The sequence below is a fragment of the Callorhinus ursinus genome, unplaced genomic scaffold (genome assembly GCF_003265705.2).
Source record: "Callorhinus ursinus isolate GAN/ISIS: 27379988/994484 unplaced genomic scaffold, GSC_fseal_2.0 scaffold56, whole genome shotgun sequence".
In the NCBI taxonomy this organism is placed as follows: Eukaryota; Metazoa; Chordata; class Mammalia; order Carnivora; family Otariidae; genus Callorhinus; species Callorhinus ursinus.
Window position 1 is genome coordinate 5,646,031 of NW_027397118.1, and position 17,813 is coordinate 5,663,843.

The window sequence follows — 17,813 nt, forward strand, 5'->3', positions numbered from 1 at the left end:
CAAATTTGTAAAGCACAATGGAGGAAACCTGCATTTCCTGATTAGGAGCCAAATGTCATTACACAATGACAAGTAAGACATATTAAAGGTAATCACAGCTTAATAAACTGGAGATCTACAATTGCTACTTGAAACTTGCTCTTATAGGAAGAGTTAAAGTAAGATATCTCATTTGGAACTAGCCTGTATCTGACACATGTGGTATGTTTTTAACATGAATCAAGGAAAAAAGCCCGATCACTAATTATATATAAAGTATTTATTTTTATGCACATATTTACCTACAAAATTTACAGAAAATCAAACAGTGCCGAATATATAGAATACCCTCTGATGACTTTCTAGGAGCAGAGGGTCTTTCTTATTGCTGCAGTTTCAAGAATAAAATCTTATACAGGTGAAAGCCAAGATGAACACAGTTAAGTTAAATGGTAGCCTTGTTAAAAAGTTTTTGTCCTGTGAGTGAATTTTCAGCTTTATGTTAAGTGGAATTTAAAAGACTGCTCATGAAATAATTTAAACCTTTTCAAAATCTTCTAATAAACAGGTAAAAGGCACCTCCAGTTCTTTAAAATATTTACAGCAATCCCAATAGTTTAAGATAAAGGGCAATTATAGTACAGGTGGCTAAAATGCATACACAGTATGTCATTAACACTCTCGGAACAGTGAGAATTGTAGACTGTAGTTTGGGGCGCTGCTCCCAAGTCACCCCCGTGACGGAGCGGCTGATCACACCCACGCAACACCAGTGTAACAGCCCGCCCGCCACGGCGAAGATGCAGTGATCTAGAACGAGGACTATCAAATTCCCAGACAGTACATAATTTATAACTAAACTTGTATGTTCAGAAGCTTTTGGAGTGTTCTTAAAATTATTAAAAAAATATAAAGTATATTTAGCATTCAAGGAAAAGAACAAACTGGAAATGGTTACCATAGAGTGGCTGAAGTTCACTATCTGGTTTAACAAAAATGGTTTCTCAGAACATCTATTAATTTCTCACAACATAATGGAGATGAGTCTTCCTCAGTTTACACTCAATCCGATGTTTTTCTTGCATTATGATTAAAACCAAGGGGGGGGGGGGAATGAAAGGCACAGCTATGTGAGATAGCTGGGTTCAAAGAGCCGTGGGGATGGCAAACATGCCCCTACGATACTGTGCAGGAGAACAAAGTCCACAGAACGCTTCCCTCTTTGACATTGGCATTGATTTGCTATTTACAGTAGTTTGCAAAAATACATTATAAAAACTGGATGAGGTTCTAAGTTTAACTTAGTAACATACAGACATACTTCATCTGCAAAAGTCTCTGCAGGGTCTGAAGTACTAAAGTGACACTAATACTGTAACAGATAATCAAAGGTACCAGCACGGACGAGGCAAGTCATCATGGAGATCATCTGGGTAAATATTGCACACTTCTTGTCAGTTGTTGCTATGACCTTCACAGATCCAACTGTAAAAGGAATCCTTTATGGCTTTTTGCTGTATCACTTATTTGAAGAAAGGCTGTTTTAGGTCCCATAACAATGAGCGGAGATTGTCACTGAACATGAGGCCTAGGTTTCAAAATGAGTTTTCCTGTCTGTAAAAATGGGGGGGAAAGTTTTTTCAATACACAGTTCCATTAAAAACATCACCACCTATCCATAAACCTTGAAGGGTACCAGAACACCCCGCTATATGAAATAAAGGTTAAGCAATTAATAGTTATGTTTTCAAAGTTTTGTGTGGAGCTTTCTTCCTAAAATCATTACTTTTTTTTTTTTAAGATTTTATTTCTGTATTAGAAAGAGAGGGAGTGAGCACGGGAGAGCGGCAGGCAGAGGGAGAAGCAGGATCCCCGCTGAGCAAGGAGCCTGATGTGAGGCTCAATCCCAGGACCCTGGGATCATGACCTGAGCCGAAGGCAGATGCTTAACCAAATGAGCCACCCAGGCGTCCCTAAAATCTTCATTACTTTAAAACAATCTTTTTGGGGGCGCCTGGGTGGCTCAGTCGTTGGGCGTCTGCCTTCGGCTCAGGTCATGATCCCAGGGTCCTGGGATAGGGCCCCGCGTAGGGCTCTCTGCTCGGCGGGGGGGCCTGCTTCTCCCTCTCCCACTCCCCCTGCTTGTGTTCCCTCTCTCGCTGTGTCTGTCAAATAAATAAATAAAATCTTGAAAAAAAAATTTTAAAAATAAAGATTTTATTTATTTATCTGTCAGAGCGAACACACAAGCAGAAGGAGCGGCAGGCAGAGAGAGAAGCAGGGTCCCTGTTGAGCAAGGAGCCCGATGCAGGACTCGATCCCAGGGTCCTGGGATCATGACCTGAGCTAAAGGCAGACGCTTAACTGACAGACACCCAGGCATCCCTCAGGTGTCCAACTCTTGATTTTGGCTCGGGTCATGATCTCAGAGTCATGAGATCGAGCCCCACATCAGGTTCTGTGCGGAGTCGGCTTGAGATTCTTTCTCCCTTTGCCCCTCCCCCTGCTCGTGCACTAACTAAATAAAAATCTTCACACACACACACACACACACACACACACGCGTGTGCCATAACCACCAACCAGATCAGGCTACAGATCACCCCCACCCAGAAAGTTCCTCCACCCCCCTTTCTGGTCAATGGCAGCCCCACTCCTTACATAGACATAACCTCTTCCCATAAATTTTGCCTGTCTCTGGCCTTTAAACAAATGGAATCATAGACTGTGTGTTCTTTTGCATCTACTTCTTTCACTCAATGTGTTTCTGAGATTCATCCATGTTACTATGTTCCAGTAATTTGTACCATTTTATATTGTTATTATGATAAAAAATATATAGTATTCCACTGTGTGAATAGACCAGTATTTGTTTTATCCATGGTTTAAATCTATTTTACACTTTTAAATTACATTAATAACACATTAATGTAATCTCATTATTAAAAAATCAAATACAGGGGCACCTGGCTGGCTCAGTCGGTGAAGCATGACTCTTGATCCTGGGGTTGTGACTTTAAGCCCCATGTTGGGTATAGGATTACTTAAAAATAAGCAAACAATTTTAATAATTTTTCAAATATAGGTAAGCTAAAATCCTTCCTTCCATCTATCTCAAATTCTAGCCCTCTTACAGAAGAAACCAGTTTTAGGATGAATTCTTCCAGATTGTGTTCTACATATTTACATTCACATATATAAAAAATAAAAATCTGATGTTTCTGAGCTGCCTGGCTCAGTAGGTTGAGCATCCAAATCTTAGTTTCAGCTCGGGTCATCTTGGGGTCATGAGATCAAGCCCTGTGTCAGGCTCTGTGCTCAGCAGGGAGCCTGCTTGAGATTCTCTCTCTCTGCCCCTCCTCCCCACTCTCTCCCTAAAATAAATAAATAAATCTTTAAAAAAATCTGGTGTTTCTAATCTGCTAAAATATTTGAAGGTAAAACACACTACTTGGGATTTGTTCCAAAATAATCTGATGGAGGAAGATGGGCAGGGGTACACATGAAATAAGAATGGCCATGAGCTCGTTATTGCTGACACTAACCAACAGGTACACAGGTCATTATACTCTTCATTTTTTTTGTCTGGAAATTTTCATAATTAAAACTTTTCTGGGGCACCTGGGTGGCTCAGTCATTAAGCATCTGCCTTCGGCTCAGGTCCGGGATCGAGCCCCGCGTCGGGCTCCCTGCTCCGCGGGACGCCCGCTTCTCCCTCTCCCACTCCCCCGCTTGTGCTGTGTTATACACAACAGTGTATAAGTATCTAATGCTCAATTATGTTTTATAAACTTCCTTCAGAGAGAGACACAGCGAGAGGGGGAAAACAAGTGGGGGAGTGGGAGAGGGAGAAGCGGGCCTCCTGCGGAGCAGGGAGCCCGATGCGAGGCTCGATCCCGGGACTCCGGGATCATGACCTGAGCCGAAGGCAGACGCTTAACGACTGAGCCACGCAGGCGCCCCAACAAATAAAATCTTAAAAAAAAAAACTTTTTTATGGATAAAGAAAATGTGACACACACACACACACACACACACACACACACACACACACACACACACGCTGGAGTATTTAGCCATAAAAAACAAAATGAAATCTTGCTATCTGCAACTACATAGATGAAGCTAGAGAATGTAATGCTAAGTGAAACAGAGAAAGACAAATACTGTATAATTTCACTCATACGGGCAATTTAAGAAAAAACAAACAAAAACGAGCAAAGAAAAAAAAGACAAATCAAGAAACAGACTCTCAACTGCAGAGAACAAACTGATGGTTACAGGAGGGGAGATGGCTTGAAGGGATGGGGGGAAACAGGTGATGGGGATTAAGGGGTGCACTTGTCATGATGAGCACAGGGTGATGTACCGAAGTGCTGAATCACTACATGGTACACCTGAAACTAATATAACATTGTGTATTAACTATACTAGAATTAAAAAGAAAATGGTACTGGGGGAAAAAAACTTAAAAAAAAAAAAAGATACCAAACTGAGTGTATCGTTTGGTAGTTTATGTCTTGCACCTAACATGTCTGGGAGATCCTTGCATGCCCGTATTTACAGATTTACTTACGGTCCTGTGATGTGGCTATACCACAGCCTATTTCACCATTCCCCTTGTTGGGAAACATAAAACTGTTTTCCATTTTTTCCCTACTGCAAAGGATGTTGCAATGAACGACCTCATACCTGACTCCCTTGTGTGCATGTGATGGTCCCCACTGAGGGTAGATGGAGAGAAGTAGAATGGTTAGGTCATGAGACATGCCAATTTTACATTTTATGAGAATGATAAAAACTGCCCTCCACCATGGCTATCCCAGTGTATATTCTCAACAAGCAGTGCATGGGTTCATCTACTTCACCACAGTACTGGACTCTATGGCTGCCAATGTGAAGGTAGGTAAGACAAATGAAAACTCAGTTTTAGAGGCGCCTGGGTGGGTCAGTCACTTAAGCATCTGCCTTCGGCTCAGGTCATGATCTCAGGGTCATGAGATCGAGCCCTGTCATGGGCTCCCTGTTCAGTAGGAAGTCTGCTTCTCCCTCTCCCTCTGATTGCCCCACACCGGACCTCCCACTCATGCTTATTCTCTCTCTCAATAAATAAAATCTTTAAAAAAAAAAAAAATCAAAAGAAAAAGAAAACTCAGGTTTACTGTGCATTTCCACAATTACAAATGAGACTATTTATATTCCCACTTCTATGATATGACTTCACTTTTCCCACATTTCAAATGTACTATTTATTTTTATTGATTTTTTAAAAAAGATTTTATTTATTTCATACAGAGCGAGAGATCACAAAGTAGGCAGAGAGGCAGGCAGAGGGAGAGGGAAAAGCAGACTCCCCGCTGAGCAGGGAGCCCTCTGGGGGGCTTGATCCCAGGATGCTGGGATCATGACCTGAGCCGAAGGCAGATGCTTAACTGACTGAGCCACCCAGGCATCCGCTTTTTTTTTTTTTTTTACTGATTTTTAGTAAGTCTTTAAATATTTTGTATTCTATTCTCTATTAGGTATCTTACACTTTCTTCTTTTTAAATTTTATTTTTCAGTAACCCCTACACCCAACGTGGGGTTCAAACTCACAACCGCGAGATCAACAGTCCTATGCTCTTCCAACTGAGCCAGCCAGGCGCCCCACAAATACTTTCTTCTAATCACTGCTCATTTTTTGCCTTTTGCTGTACAAAATTTTCAAATGTTGGTACAATTAAAGGTATCCAACCTCTTCCATGATGGCGTTTTGTTTTGGGTCTTAAAAAGAAGTTTTTATATACCAAGATCATAAACATATTCATCTCTCTAGGGCACCTGGGTGGCACAGCGGGTTACATATCCCAACTTTTGGTTTTAGCTCAGGTAACGATCTAGAACCCCATGTTGGGCTCCACAGTGAGCAGGGACTCTGCTTGGGTTTCTCTCTTCCTCTACCCTTCCCCCAACTCGTGTATGTGCGTGTTTTATTATTTATCATTCTAATATAGAAATCTTAAAAAACCAAGAAACATTCATACATATTTTCCTGTTTTAATTATGGGATGTCTTTTTAAATATATTTAAGACTTTATTTGGAATCTAGTCTTTTTAACTGATGCAAAGGAGAGAACTAAATTCACCTTTTTCCAAATGAAAAGCCAATTGCCTCAACACTATTAGTCCATTTCTTCCCTTTTGACTTGAAATACTATCCTTATCCGCTAATTTAAAAAAAAAAAAAATCAAAGTGTTTAGTCTTTATTCTCTTCACTGAGCCAGTGGCCTTCCTGGCTTAGTATCTTTTTTTTTTTTTTTTTTTTGCTCTTTATTCTAATTTTCTATACTGGGTTAAGTATTATTTGATAGTTTTTTAACTTGAAGGTAAAAATACCCTTATAAATAAGTGAATCAAACCTGAGATACTCTTAATATGTCAATACAGGATTAACTTTTAAAAACACAGTCGGTTTATATGTGCATAGTCTGTCAATTAATTTGAGATCTAATTTAAAATCCTACAAAAATGGCGCCTGGGTGGCTCAGTCGATTAAGTGCCTGCCTTTAGCTCAGGTCATTATCCCGGGGACCTGGGATCAAGTCCTGCATCAGGCTCCCTGCTCAGCAGAGAGTCTGAGCCCTCTGCCCATTTGTGTTCCCTCGCTCTCAAAAATAAATAAATAAAATCTTTAAAAAAAAATCCTACATACCAAATACCATGAGATAAATAAGTTTACAAATCCAACACCCAACAAGCCATTTTTGGCCAATAAGAACCACTGTATATTGAATTTAAGATGGCTTCAATCATAAGACACATCATGATTTTATGTCATTAAGAAAGAATAAACTGGGGTCACCTGGCTGGCTCAGTGGTAGAGCATGTGACTCTTGATCTCAGGGTCATGAGTTCAAGCACCATACTTGGCACAGACCTTATGTGTGTTTAAAAAAATATATATATATATATTATACTCTCAACTCTACCAGTTAAACTGTATGATACTACAGATTATTAGATGCATCTCAATTTCTGAGATGTAAATATGGCTCTTAGGATCAATACTATAAGGAACATTTCCCACTATTAAGCCATGCAATTTTTTTTTAAGATTTTATTTATTTGAGAGAGCGAGCACAAGCAGGGTGAAGGGCCGAGGGAGAAGCAGACTCCCCACTGAGCAGGGAGCCCGATGTGGGGCTGGATCCCGGGACTCCAGGATCATGACCTGAGCAGAAGGTAGACGTTTAACCGACTGAGCCACCCAGGTGCCCCATGCAGACAATTTATTAATGTCTGCTTTACTTAAGCCAAAACATGTCAGTCCTCTCATGCACTCTATAATTTTCTAATGTAAAAGATACTCACATCATCACAAGACATATTGTATTCTGCTAATACAGTTCGACATCGAGCAGCTATACTGAAAAAAATGTGGTCAAAGGAAAATTTATCATATGAAGAATAAGCTTTTAACACAACACCTAGATGATCAAGAAGGTGCTTTAATTTCATTCAGAGAATAAAAATCAATTCTGTTAAAGGATACATTGATGGTGCAACGACCCTCTTGTGTATTCCAGCAAAGAACAAGCCTATTAGAGTGATACAGCTAATGGTGAAAAATGGGTGATTCCATAATGATGTGAAGAAAGACACCTGGAAAAGAAGAGTTTGAAATATAAAAACGTTCAAAATGTCAGAACAATACTAATTCTTACCTCCCCATTTATGCATAAATATATGTCATCCGAAATATGAGGATTTGAAGAACTTAAAATGATCCTACTTCTGTTTTGTTGTTCCATAAAAATAAAAATATACGTTCCAAATCTTTAATGTAGCAAGATAATATAGCAATATTCCCTCCATTCATTTCAAAGACTTGAACCATTAAAAACTCATTCTTATAGTCAAAAACCATCCTACTGAACACTTCCTGGTAAAAAACAATTTAAAAAGCACAAAACTGGGCGCTTGGGTGGCTCAGTTGGTTAAGCGACTGCCTTCGGCTCAGGTCATGATCCTGGAGTCTCAGGATCGAGTCCCACATCAGGCTCCCTGCTCAGCAGGCGGGTCTGCTTCTCCCTCTGACCCTCTTCCCTCTCGTGCTCTCTGTCTCTCATTCTCTCTCTCTCTCAAATAAATAAATAAAATCTTTAAAAAAAATAAAATAAAATAAAAAATAAATAAAAAGCACAAGACTGGGGGCACCTGACTGGCTCAGTTGGTAGAGCATGTCTCTTGCTCTCCGGGTCATGAGTTTGAGCTCCATGTTGAGTGTAAAGATTACATACATACATACATACATACATACACACACACGTACATAAAAGCAGAAGACTGTAAATTCCACAAGAGTAGAGACACAGTCCTGTGCATCTCTATTCTCCCAATATCTGAAATAGTGCTTGGCAAACATAGGTGCTCAATCAATACTGTTGAATGAGTTTAGATAAGGTCTCTGATCTGAGAGTCAATGAAAACACAAGTCAAAAGTGATCTAGTTACTCTGTTAAAAAGCTTCCTTGTAAGAGTCGGCTAGACTCTGCCATTCATTGCCTGGTCCCAGTCTAACCATCTCCTGCTGTACCCACACACACGCTAAGGTATTCCTTCTCTCCTCTCCTACATGGCCTTACAAGATTCAGCTCCAGTATCATCCTCCCCTCTCTGTGGAAGCAAAAAGTAAGTTTGGTTCTGAAGCTACTGAGATTTATTTATTTTTTAAAAATATTTTATTTATTTGACAGAGAGAGAGAGTACAAGCAGGGGGAGCAGCAGGGAGAGGGAGAAGCAGGCTCCGCTGAGCAGAGAGCCTGACGTGGGGTTCGATCCCAGGACCCTGGGATCATCAAAGCTACTGAGATTTAAATGGCCAAAGGACACTCAAGCAGGGAAAGATGATTAGTAGCTACCTATAAAGAAGAAGAGTTTAGGGGCACTTGATCTTGGGGTTGTGAGTCTGAGCCCCACATGGGGTGCAGAGATCACTTAGATAAAACTTTAAAAGGGGGGGGCGCCTGGGTGGCTCAGTCAGCTGAGCATCCAACTCTTAGTTTCGGCTCAGGTCATATTCTCAGGGTTGTGAGATTGAGCCTCATGTCGCACTCAGCTGGGAATCTGCCTGAGATTCTCTCTCTCCTTCCGCCCCCACCCCCCGCTTGCATGCGCTCACTTTCTCTCTCTCAAATAAAGAAATAAATCTTAAAAAAAATGAGCATTTAAGAGAAACCAAGAGCTAATTTCAGATCTGGGCATAATCAGATGATAGCAGGAAACAAGACAATGTGAGTACGTAGAGACAAGAGTCCAGGATCCAGGAATGGAACAAGAATGGGCACTGAAGCCAGACTAGTGGGGAATAGCACTATAGTTTAAAGAAGGAAAGATGTGTTTAGAGTCTTGAAAAAGAAATCAAGTGGACTAGAAACTAAATGGGAGAAACAGAATTAATCCAAAGGCATCTATACTCCACTCCTATACCAAGAGATGCATACATATTTCAAGATGGAGAACTAAACTTGCAAAAAGCACCAGATAGCTGGCCTAGCAAGCTGTTTTTAAATAAATTTTAAATAAATTTGTCAAATGAAGAAACAAGAGGCTGAAAACATCAGGAGAGAAGCAGCTCCCAGATGAAATTCTGAAAAAGGGTTAATATTCCAGAGGAATGTCTTCTTAAAACCTTCAAGGACAGTTTAATTCCCACAGGCCAGCTAGATTTCATGTGGCCTGCACAATGTAAGCACATATAATGCCTTATGCATTAATTTTAATTAGATCAGTCAAAAGTGGCCTTCTTTCCTCCACAGCAATAATCAACTGCATCTAAATACCATTCAGGCATTCATGTACTTTCCAGCTTGCTCTATTCCTTCTCTCCTTGGGTTCTTCCAGATAGTCATGCACTGGCTTTTGAGTTTGCAACTTCTGCTAGAGACAATTGCTGTTTAAAGCCCCTATCAGCTTTGAGGTTATTAAATACTGAAATAAAGAGTTAACCCTTAGGCTAATAGTTATATTCTCACCTAATTTAGAAAATTACATTAACTACAGAGTTTTGGGCCTATTTCAAATTACATTTAATTCTGTGTTTTATTAAGATCTCAACTAGCTGAAATCAGCTTATATTTTTCCCAATTAGAAGTCAGATTCAATTCCCAAGACAGACCTTTTCAATCTTCCTGCCAGCCTCCTCACTCTTCCCCTGAAGATGAGCACCAAGCACAGCCTTAAGATCTGACTTTTATAAATGAACACAGGAGAGAGTTTCCTATCTGCCATAAAAACCCCTCTATTGACATAAAATTCCATCACCAACCTCCCTTACCTCCTATTCTTTTATATCTCCACCCCAATGGATAAAGTCAGGGAGACTACATGCTAAATAAATCCTGGCTGCCTGAATTACCATTTGGACTGCTAACAAAAGCTTTGCTATTAGGTTTTTCTTCTGTATAACCTAACAGATTATAAATAAAGCTACTGGAAGTAGTCTACCTAACGAATAGTTTAAAAAAGGATGTGGGTCTGAGATTTGAGAAACTTACATCATTATTACCTAAATAAAGCTGCACTGAGGCAAAAAAAACTTCACTGAAAAATTGGAGACTACTGCTTCTCTAATAAAAAACCTTAGTTTGAAATTAAGGCACAAGTTAGTAGAAAGAAGTAGAATTTTGAGAAACATGCTCTCAGATTTGATCAAAGGATGCTTTGAGAAATAACATTATGAAACCTTTTATTGCATTTGGTATAGGGATGTTCTTGTACAGTGCCCAATGGGAGCTCTCTCAGTGTTTCCTATATTAAATTTCAGGCAGGGAATTTCTTTTAAAGATAAATGCGGAGAACAAAAACTTTGCTAGCTTATGGAACTCATACATGTGTTCTTTTCACAGAGAGGGAAAATAATGGAACTAGCTGTGACTTTATTGATTAGGTAACACAGAGACTAATTTATAACTCAGTTCTGGCAAGTGTGGTGGCCCACATGGCCTTGTCTGTGACCTGGTTTCCTTCCTGTTTTTGACCCTCTAGTCTAACCTTCCCCCCCCATTTTGATGTTTTATTACATTAAAATTTTGCTCTTTTATCATATTTCCTGCAAAATCATTTCAAATGCTTTGTGGGATGACAAAAGGTACTACCAAGATAAGCCATAGAAGAAAATGGTATTTTGGGTGCCTGGGTGGCTCAGTGGGTTAAGCGTCTAACTTCGGCTCAGGTCATGATCCCGGAGTCCTGGGATCGAGTCCCACGTCGGGCTCCCTGCTCAGCGGGGAGTCTGCTTCTCCCTCTGACACTACCCCCTCTTGGGTTCTCTCTCTCACTCTCTCTCAAATAAATAAATAAAATCTTTAAAAAAAAAAAAGGAAGAAAATGGTATTTTATAATTTTTAAAAGCTGGCACAGAAGATATTAAATGAACAACGGAGAAGACAATTTTTACACTGAAATATGTACAAAGTGTGAATGTGAAATGTAAAAAGATATGTAAGAAGTTCAGAAATGAATGAGAAGTAGTGTAAGTGGGGTATTTCTTAGGCCTTTTCCCTGTACTTAATCTAGGGCGCCTGGGACGCTGGTCTTCCTTCGGCTCAGGTCATGATCCCGGGGTCCTGGGATCGAGCCCCGCATCAGGCTCCCTGCTCAGCAGGAAGCCTGCTTCTCCCTCTCCCACTCCCCCCACTTGTGTTCCCTCTCTCGCTGTGTCTCCCTCTGTCAAATAAAAAAATAAAATCTTCAAAAAACAAAAAAGATAATCTACAACAATCAAAATTTTTCTTAAGCAAATTAATATAAGACATATATTTAATATAATGATCAATATCACTACTAGTAATAATAGGTAGCATGTGATTAATACTTTACAATGAACAAAGCACTGCTACATTATCTCATTTAATCCAGTAAAGATTTTAAATCGAAACTTTTACCTTTTGTGTCTCGGGATCTATTAACCAGTTCCAGGCACCAGTAGCTGTACAGACAGATACCACTATAAGAAGCACTGATAAAAGAGAAACACGAAATTAGTAAGGAATTAACTGTTAATAAGTTTATACTAATACCACCAGTTCCTAATCAATGACAGCCAAAGGATGCAGCACTTTATTAAACAGAAAATGCATTAGACTGAGGAATTAGGAAACCTGCTGTACGACCTTGAGGAATTCTCTTAAATACTACGAACCTTAGTAACTGAGGATGATATTGTCCCCATTATTACTTTAGTCAGAACTTACGAAGATAAATGAAATTAAAAGCAGTAGGAACTTTCGATGTGCTTTGTGCTGATTTTGCAGATCTTATAAAATTAAAAAACAAAAAACACCTCTCATTTTCTACTATAAACAAACCAAACAATGACTCTTTTATGAATGCACTGAGAAATCCTGACTAGAGGATTTTGCCTCACAGACAACTGCCTGCTGTTGAATTAAACAACGGCTGGTGTCAAGAACGTGGAACACACCGATCAGTACCAGGTTTTCTTCAGAGACTTAAAGGAAGATCAGGGTAGGAATTACTGATGGTAGAACTCAGAAAGTTTTTCTCCCCATTAAGCTAAAATTATTTTAGGAATTCTAAATAGATCCTAAACAAAACTTAAGAATGAATGACAGAGGTGCATGGCTGGCTTCGTTGGTAGAGTGTGTGACTCTTGCTCTCAGGGCTGTATGTTCGAGCCCCACGTTGGGTGTAGAGATTACTTTAAAATCTTAGGGATGCTGGGGCGCCTGGGTGGCTCAGTCGTTGGGTGTCTGCCTTTGGCTCAGGTCATGATCTCAGGGTCCTGGGATCAAGCCCCTCGGCGGGCTCCCTCCTCGGCAGGCTGCCTGCTCAGCAGGAAGCCTGCTTCTCCTTCTCCCACTCCCCCTGCCTGTGTTCCTGCTCTCACTGTCTCTCTCTCTCTCTGTCAAATAAATAAATAAAATCTTAAAAAAAAGAATTTAAAAAATAAATAAAATAAAATCTTAGGGACACCTGGGTGGCTCAGTCAGTTAAGCATCTGCCTTCGGCTCGGGTCATGATCCCACGGTTCTGGGATCGAGTCCCACATCAGGCTCTTTGTTCAGTGGGGAGCCTGCTTCTCCCTCTGCCTGGAGCTTCCCCTGCTTATGCTCTCTCGCTCTCTGACAAATAAATAAAATCTTTAAAAAAATGTTTTAAAAAAATAAGTAAAATCTTAAAGAAAAAAATAATAAATAAAAAAAGGAATAAATGGTACTACTAGAAAATAATAAAGGGGCACCAAGACCTAGTTAATATTCTGGCTATCAAGGTACTGTCCTTCAGTTAGGACACATACAGTTTTAAAATACAGAGATCAAGATTCACAGAGCAATAAAACTTTATTCTAGATAAAACTTTACCTAGAATTCCTGGCGATATACTTTTAGAAGAGGCAAGTCACAGGAAAACAATCTTAATTTAGGTATTTAAGTACAGAATCAAAATTTCAAAATTACGTTCTCAGCTCAGAACAGATTAAACTCAATTCCTTGTAATGCTGTATTTCCAATAAGAAATACATCATACTACGCAGATTTTTCTTTTGAAAAATGAAGCAAAAGCAAACCCACTGGCAAGGACCTCATACACAAACTTTTGACTGGTACATTAACCAAGCTGATGTCATTTATATGTAAGCACTGAGACCATGAATCACAGAAAAAATAAAGTACATTCACTGTAAGATGCCACAGCATCATATACATTTTAAAAGATATTCAAGTAGTAGTGAAATAAGTTTTTAGGGGTAATTCCTCCCTTAAGCCAAAGAACCTGAAAATATCATTACTTGTAAATTCTGACCAACCAGAACTCTCACAGCATACAAATAAAACTTTGCAGACAGATTTAATAAAATCTTGACATAGAAAAAGACTCCTAACTTCAATAGTGCTCTCTGGTCCCACAAACTGAATTACGCTTTGAAATAAAACATGTTTTCAACATGTGCTGTTGTACTTCCCTCTTGGCAGGAATTAAATTTCAGTAACACACATCCAAGAGACTAAGACTGGTCCCAGCATAAGTTAGCAAAGCATTTTGTTTGCTGAGGTCATCCCCTGTGTATTTATCTGCATTTCCTAAGTATTTCCACAGGGCAATAATCATCATTCTTTCAAATCATACTTTGTAGTACTCATGATATTTTGAACAGTTATAATGCGAATTTGTTTATTAGGATAGGCTGCAAAGCAACATCATCATGCTCTGCTAAAATCAACCAAGGGTAATTTCATAACTTTTGCGAGTGTTAAATATGATTTTCCTCAACAGAACTTTATTTCGATAGTTTGTAGGCAAATTGTAAAACTGCTAAAAAACCTCCTGAAATTATTATGTGTGTTGTTGTTAAATACTGTAGTATTTAATAAAAAGAAGTGCATGTATTTTAATGGAAAAATGAAAATCCAACCACACGAAATCGTTCTTTTAGCACAACCAGTTCCTTTCTTTAGGATTTCTTTGGTCCGGGTGCCTAGCTGGCTCAGTCGGTAGAGCTTGCAACTCTTGATCTCAGGGTTGTGAGTTCGAGCCCCACACTGGGTGTAGAGATTACTTAAAAATAAAATCTTAGAAAAGTTTTTTTTTTCTTTAGGACGCGTTGTTTACAAAGTTAAATAAATTTTAAAATTGTCAAAACAAAAGGAAATCTTACAGTTTAGTAGAGTGTTTGTCAGTAAAAGATTTTACACAAAAGCAAATCATTGCCAGGCAGGGATGAAAGTACCAACTGTCAGTTTATTTCGCCTTAAAGAAACATTCAAGAACTTACTTCTCCAACGTCCAGTGGCAGGTTGCAAACAATGAATATATTCTGTAAGTCTCCTCTCAAAAGCCTTGAGATCTAGGTAAAAAGATTTCAATTTTCCAATTAGCCACTCTTACTAGTTTGCATCCATTAAGATGAAATTTTAGATACTCTAACTGCTTCAGGTCTTACACACCAACTTACATGTATCACTGCACTGTTTACTTCCTTTACTATGACAGCTTTAAGCACTTGACAAAAACATTAGGTTTCTTTAATTCCAATTTCACATATAAGGAAACTGGCTGGTTCACTTTTAGAAGCTTCGTAAAATGGTATGTGGAAAATCAGCAGCAGCCTCAGCCGGCGCCAAAAGCTAGAATTTTGGGGATTGCAAATAAAAGGATCAAAATCAGGTCGAGTTTTAATTCCGTTGGAACCAAGAACTTTCTATTAGAACAACGTATTCCCCTAACATCAAAGTCTTCGAGGTCTGTTTGACCGCAATGACCCGACTCCGATTTCTAGCCCTTAGGTTTAATTAATGGCTACGCTTTCCGTCTAGTCTTACTGGATTTCTGATTCGGCTAACGGGTGGGTGTGGACACTCCCCTTTCCTCCCACAGAACGGGTTACAGGTGATCTTCGGGGCACTACTGGAGCTCAAGCTCGGAGGCCTTCTAAAAGGGGCGTCCGAGGTGCTCCTGAGTGAGCAAGGTGGGCTATCATTCCAGTTGCGTCTTCTAAACTTTAAAAGGAGATCAAGAGGCCCTCCCTTACTGTGGCAGTTAACCAGAAACCACAACAGGAATTAGGATACAACTCCCGGGGTTATCGATATAAAATTAAGTGAATTAGCATACACAAAGCACAGAATGCTTGCCAATGAATAAAAGACAAAGTAGCCCAGGCGAGGGGCTCCCGGTCGGGGCTGGGGGGATGGGAGAGCTGACGCAACGTCCCCCAGCGCCCGCGGAGGCCGCGCGCGCCGGAATCGGAGTCCGGCCGCCTCCGGCCGCCCCTCGGCCCGGCCCCCGCGGCCCCCGAGGTCCCGGCCCCTTCAGTCCATCCTTCGCGGCCTCATCTGCCCGGGGCGGGGTCTCCGCGACTCCAGCCCCTTCAGAGCCTCGCCGGCTTCCGGGAGGAGCCCGGGACTGCCCGGGCGACCCAGGAGACCCACTCTACCTTCCGCCTGCTCCAGCGAGTTCATGTCGGGCGGCAGCTCCGGTCACCGCCGCGGTCCCTTCCGCATCGCAGCTCCACGGCCCCTCCCGGCCCGCAACGCCAACTCCCACCTCTAACCGCTTCCCTCCGCCCCTCCCCATCGCACCGCCCCTTGCCTACACCCGCTACGTTCATTGGGCATCTCTGCCAGACCCCACAACTAAGACGGTCTTCTATTGGTTAGCTACTGCACCGGCCTCGGGGGCCTAGCGTTGGACGGTCAGCCGGAGGGACCAAGAACTGCCGGCAGCCGGGCTGGTGTAACACTGGCGCCGCCTCCTGGCCCGGGGAGGAACTGCAGCCTCTCCGAGCCAGCTCAATCATAAGTATATTCTTCTTTTCCTGTCTGGTTCTTTCATTCCTCAAATATTTGAGCACCCTTTATATTCCGGGCAATGTTCTGATCGCTGACGAGGAGTACAGAAAGGAAGGAGCTAGCTCGCCCCTCTAGGACTCAACGGAGTACAGAACTAATTAGAGCCCAAATCATGGATTTCGGTTAGAGTACCTCTTTCTTTGATAACCCAACTCAACCCATTTCTCCCTTGGTTACTTTTTTCTCGCGTTACCCAATTTCCTCCAATTTACCAACTTTCATAAATCATAAAGAAGGCAAACAAAGGGCGCCTCGGTGGCTCAGTTGGTTAGGCGACTGCCTTTGGCTCACATCATGATCCTGGAGTCTCAGGATCGAGTCCCGCATCAGGCTCCCTGCTCAGCAGGGAGTCGGCTTCTCCCTCTGACCCTACCCCCTCTCATGCTCTCTCTATTTCATTCTCACTCTCAAATAAATAAATAAAATCTTAAAAAAAAAAAAAAGAGTGCTTACTCCCAAGAGTGGTTTGGGCAATTAAATGAGACAATAAGTATAAAGCTTGGCATGTGCCTAGCACCTGGGAGGAGAGCCACTATTTAAAAAAAAAAAAAGGCAAACAAAGTATGAGCCCTAGTACCGAGAACTTAAAAACAAAATCTGTAAGATACTGACTACATTTATATTTAGTCAAAATGCTTCTTATTTCCTTGTGGTCATTCATTCATCCAAGAACTAGTTATTGCATGATGTTCTAGGCACTGTATTTTTATCAGGATACAGTTATGAGCAAGATAGAGGAGATTCCTGTCCTATTATAGCAGGGGATAAACATGCAAATAAGTAATTCAACTCTTGATCTTGGGGTCCTGAGTTTGAGTGTGGCGTTAGGTGATAGGTGTACAGTTTACTTAAAAAAAAAAATAACATGCAAATAAGTAATTGCTTTCAGATAAAGATAGTTGTATGAAGGAACTAACAGGGTAGCGCCATACAGTGAGCTAAGGGAAGGGTAAATAAATAAATTTAAGCCCTAAGTCAAATTATCAATTTTCACTTCTTGCTCAATGCTCCATTTCTCCATCTCCAAGTCTTGTTCATCACCTCTCCCTTTGGCACCCAGCACTGTTAGAGTGGTTATTGAATATCTGTTATAGGCTCTCCTGGGCGAGATCCTGGGGAGGTGAGGAGTGAGGCGGACTGATGAATAGGACAAGTACAACGTATTGTGATAAATGGGAGCTTTGCTAACTTGCCTTCAAAAGAGACCTGTTGGGGCACCTGGCTGGCTCAGTAGGTGGAGCATGTGACTCTTGATCTCGGGTTGTGAATTCAAGCCCCCACATTGAGTGTAGAGATTACTTAAATAAATAATCTTAAAAAAAAAAAAAAGCCAAAGAGAGCTGCTGTAACGGCAGGTCTTCTGTTTGCCTGATGGGGTATGCAAGTTTCTAGCAAGAGCCTGGGACAACAGAAGGAAGACCAAGGACTATCTCATGGGTGCTGCCTCTCCTCTTTCATTTTCAACTGTGCTCAAAAAATGT

General features: G+C 40.8%; 1 protein-coding gene across 1 annotated transcript; it reads right to left on the reverse strand.

Annotated features, from left to right (window-relative positions):
- Positions 1-237: 237 nt before the first annotated feature.
- Positions 238-16,055, reverse strand: CNEP1R1 (CTD nuclear envelope phosphatase 1 regulatory subunit 1). The gene is made up of 6 exons (XM_025852417.2): positions 15,918-16,055; positions 14,757-14,828; positions 11,905-11,978; positions 7,512-7,621; positions 7,331-7,385; positions 238-1,593 (listed from the first exon to the last, which is right to left on the reverse strand). Exons 1-6 carry the CDS (start codon positions 15,940-15,942, stop codon positions 1,552-1,554), a joined length of 378 nt encoding a protein of 125 aa, XP_025708202.1. The 5' UTR covers positions 15,943-16,055; the 3' UTR covers positions 238-1,551.
- Between the last annotated feature and the right edge of the window lie 1,758 nt (positions 16,056-17,813).

What these genes read in the sequence shown, in the direction of transcription:
- CNEP1R1 (XM_025852417.2), bottom strand. Translation starts at nt 15,942, where the DNA reads ATGAACTCGCTGGAGCAGGCGGAAG. An exon ending in TGCCACTGGACGTTGGAGAA is followed by an intron (nt 11,979 to 14,756) that starts GTAAGTTCTTGA and finishes CTCTTTTATCAG; the next exon opens with TGCTTCTTATAGTGGTATCT. An exon ending in TAGATCCCGAGACACAAAAG is followed by an intron (nt 7,622 to 11,904) that starts GTAAAAGTTTCG and finishes CTTCTTTTCCAG; the next exon opens with GTGTCTTTCTTCACATCATT.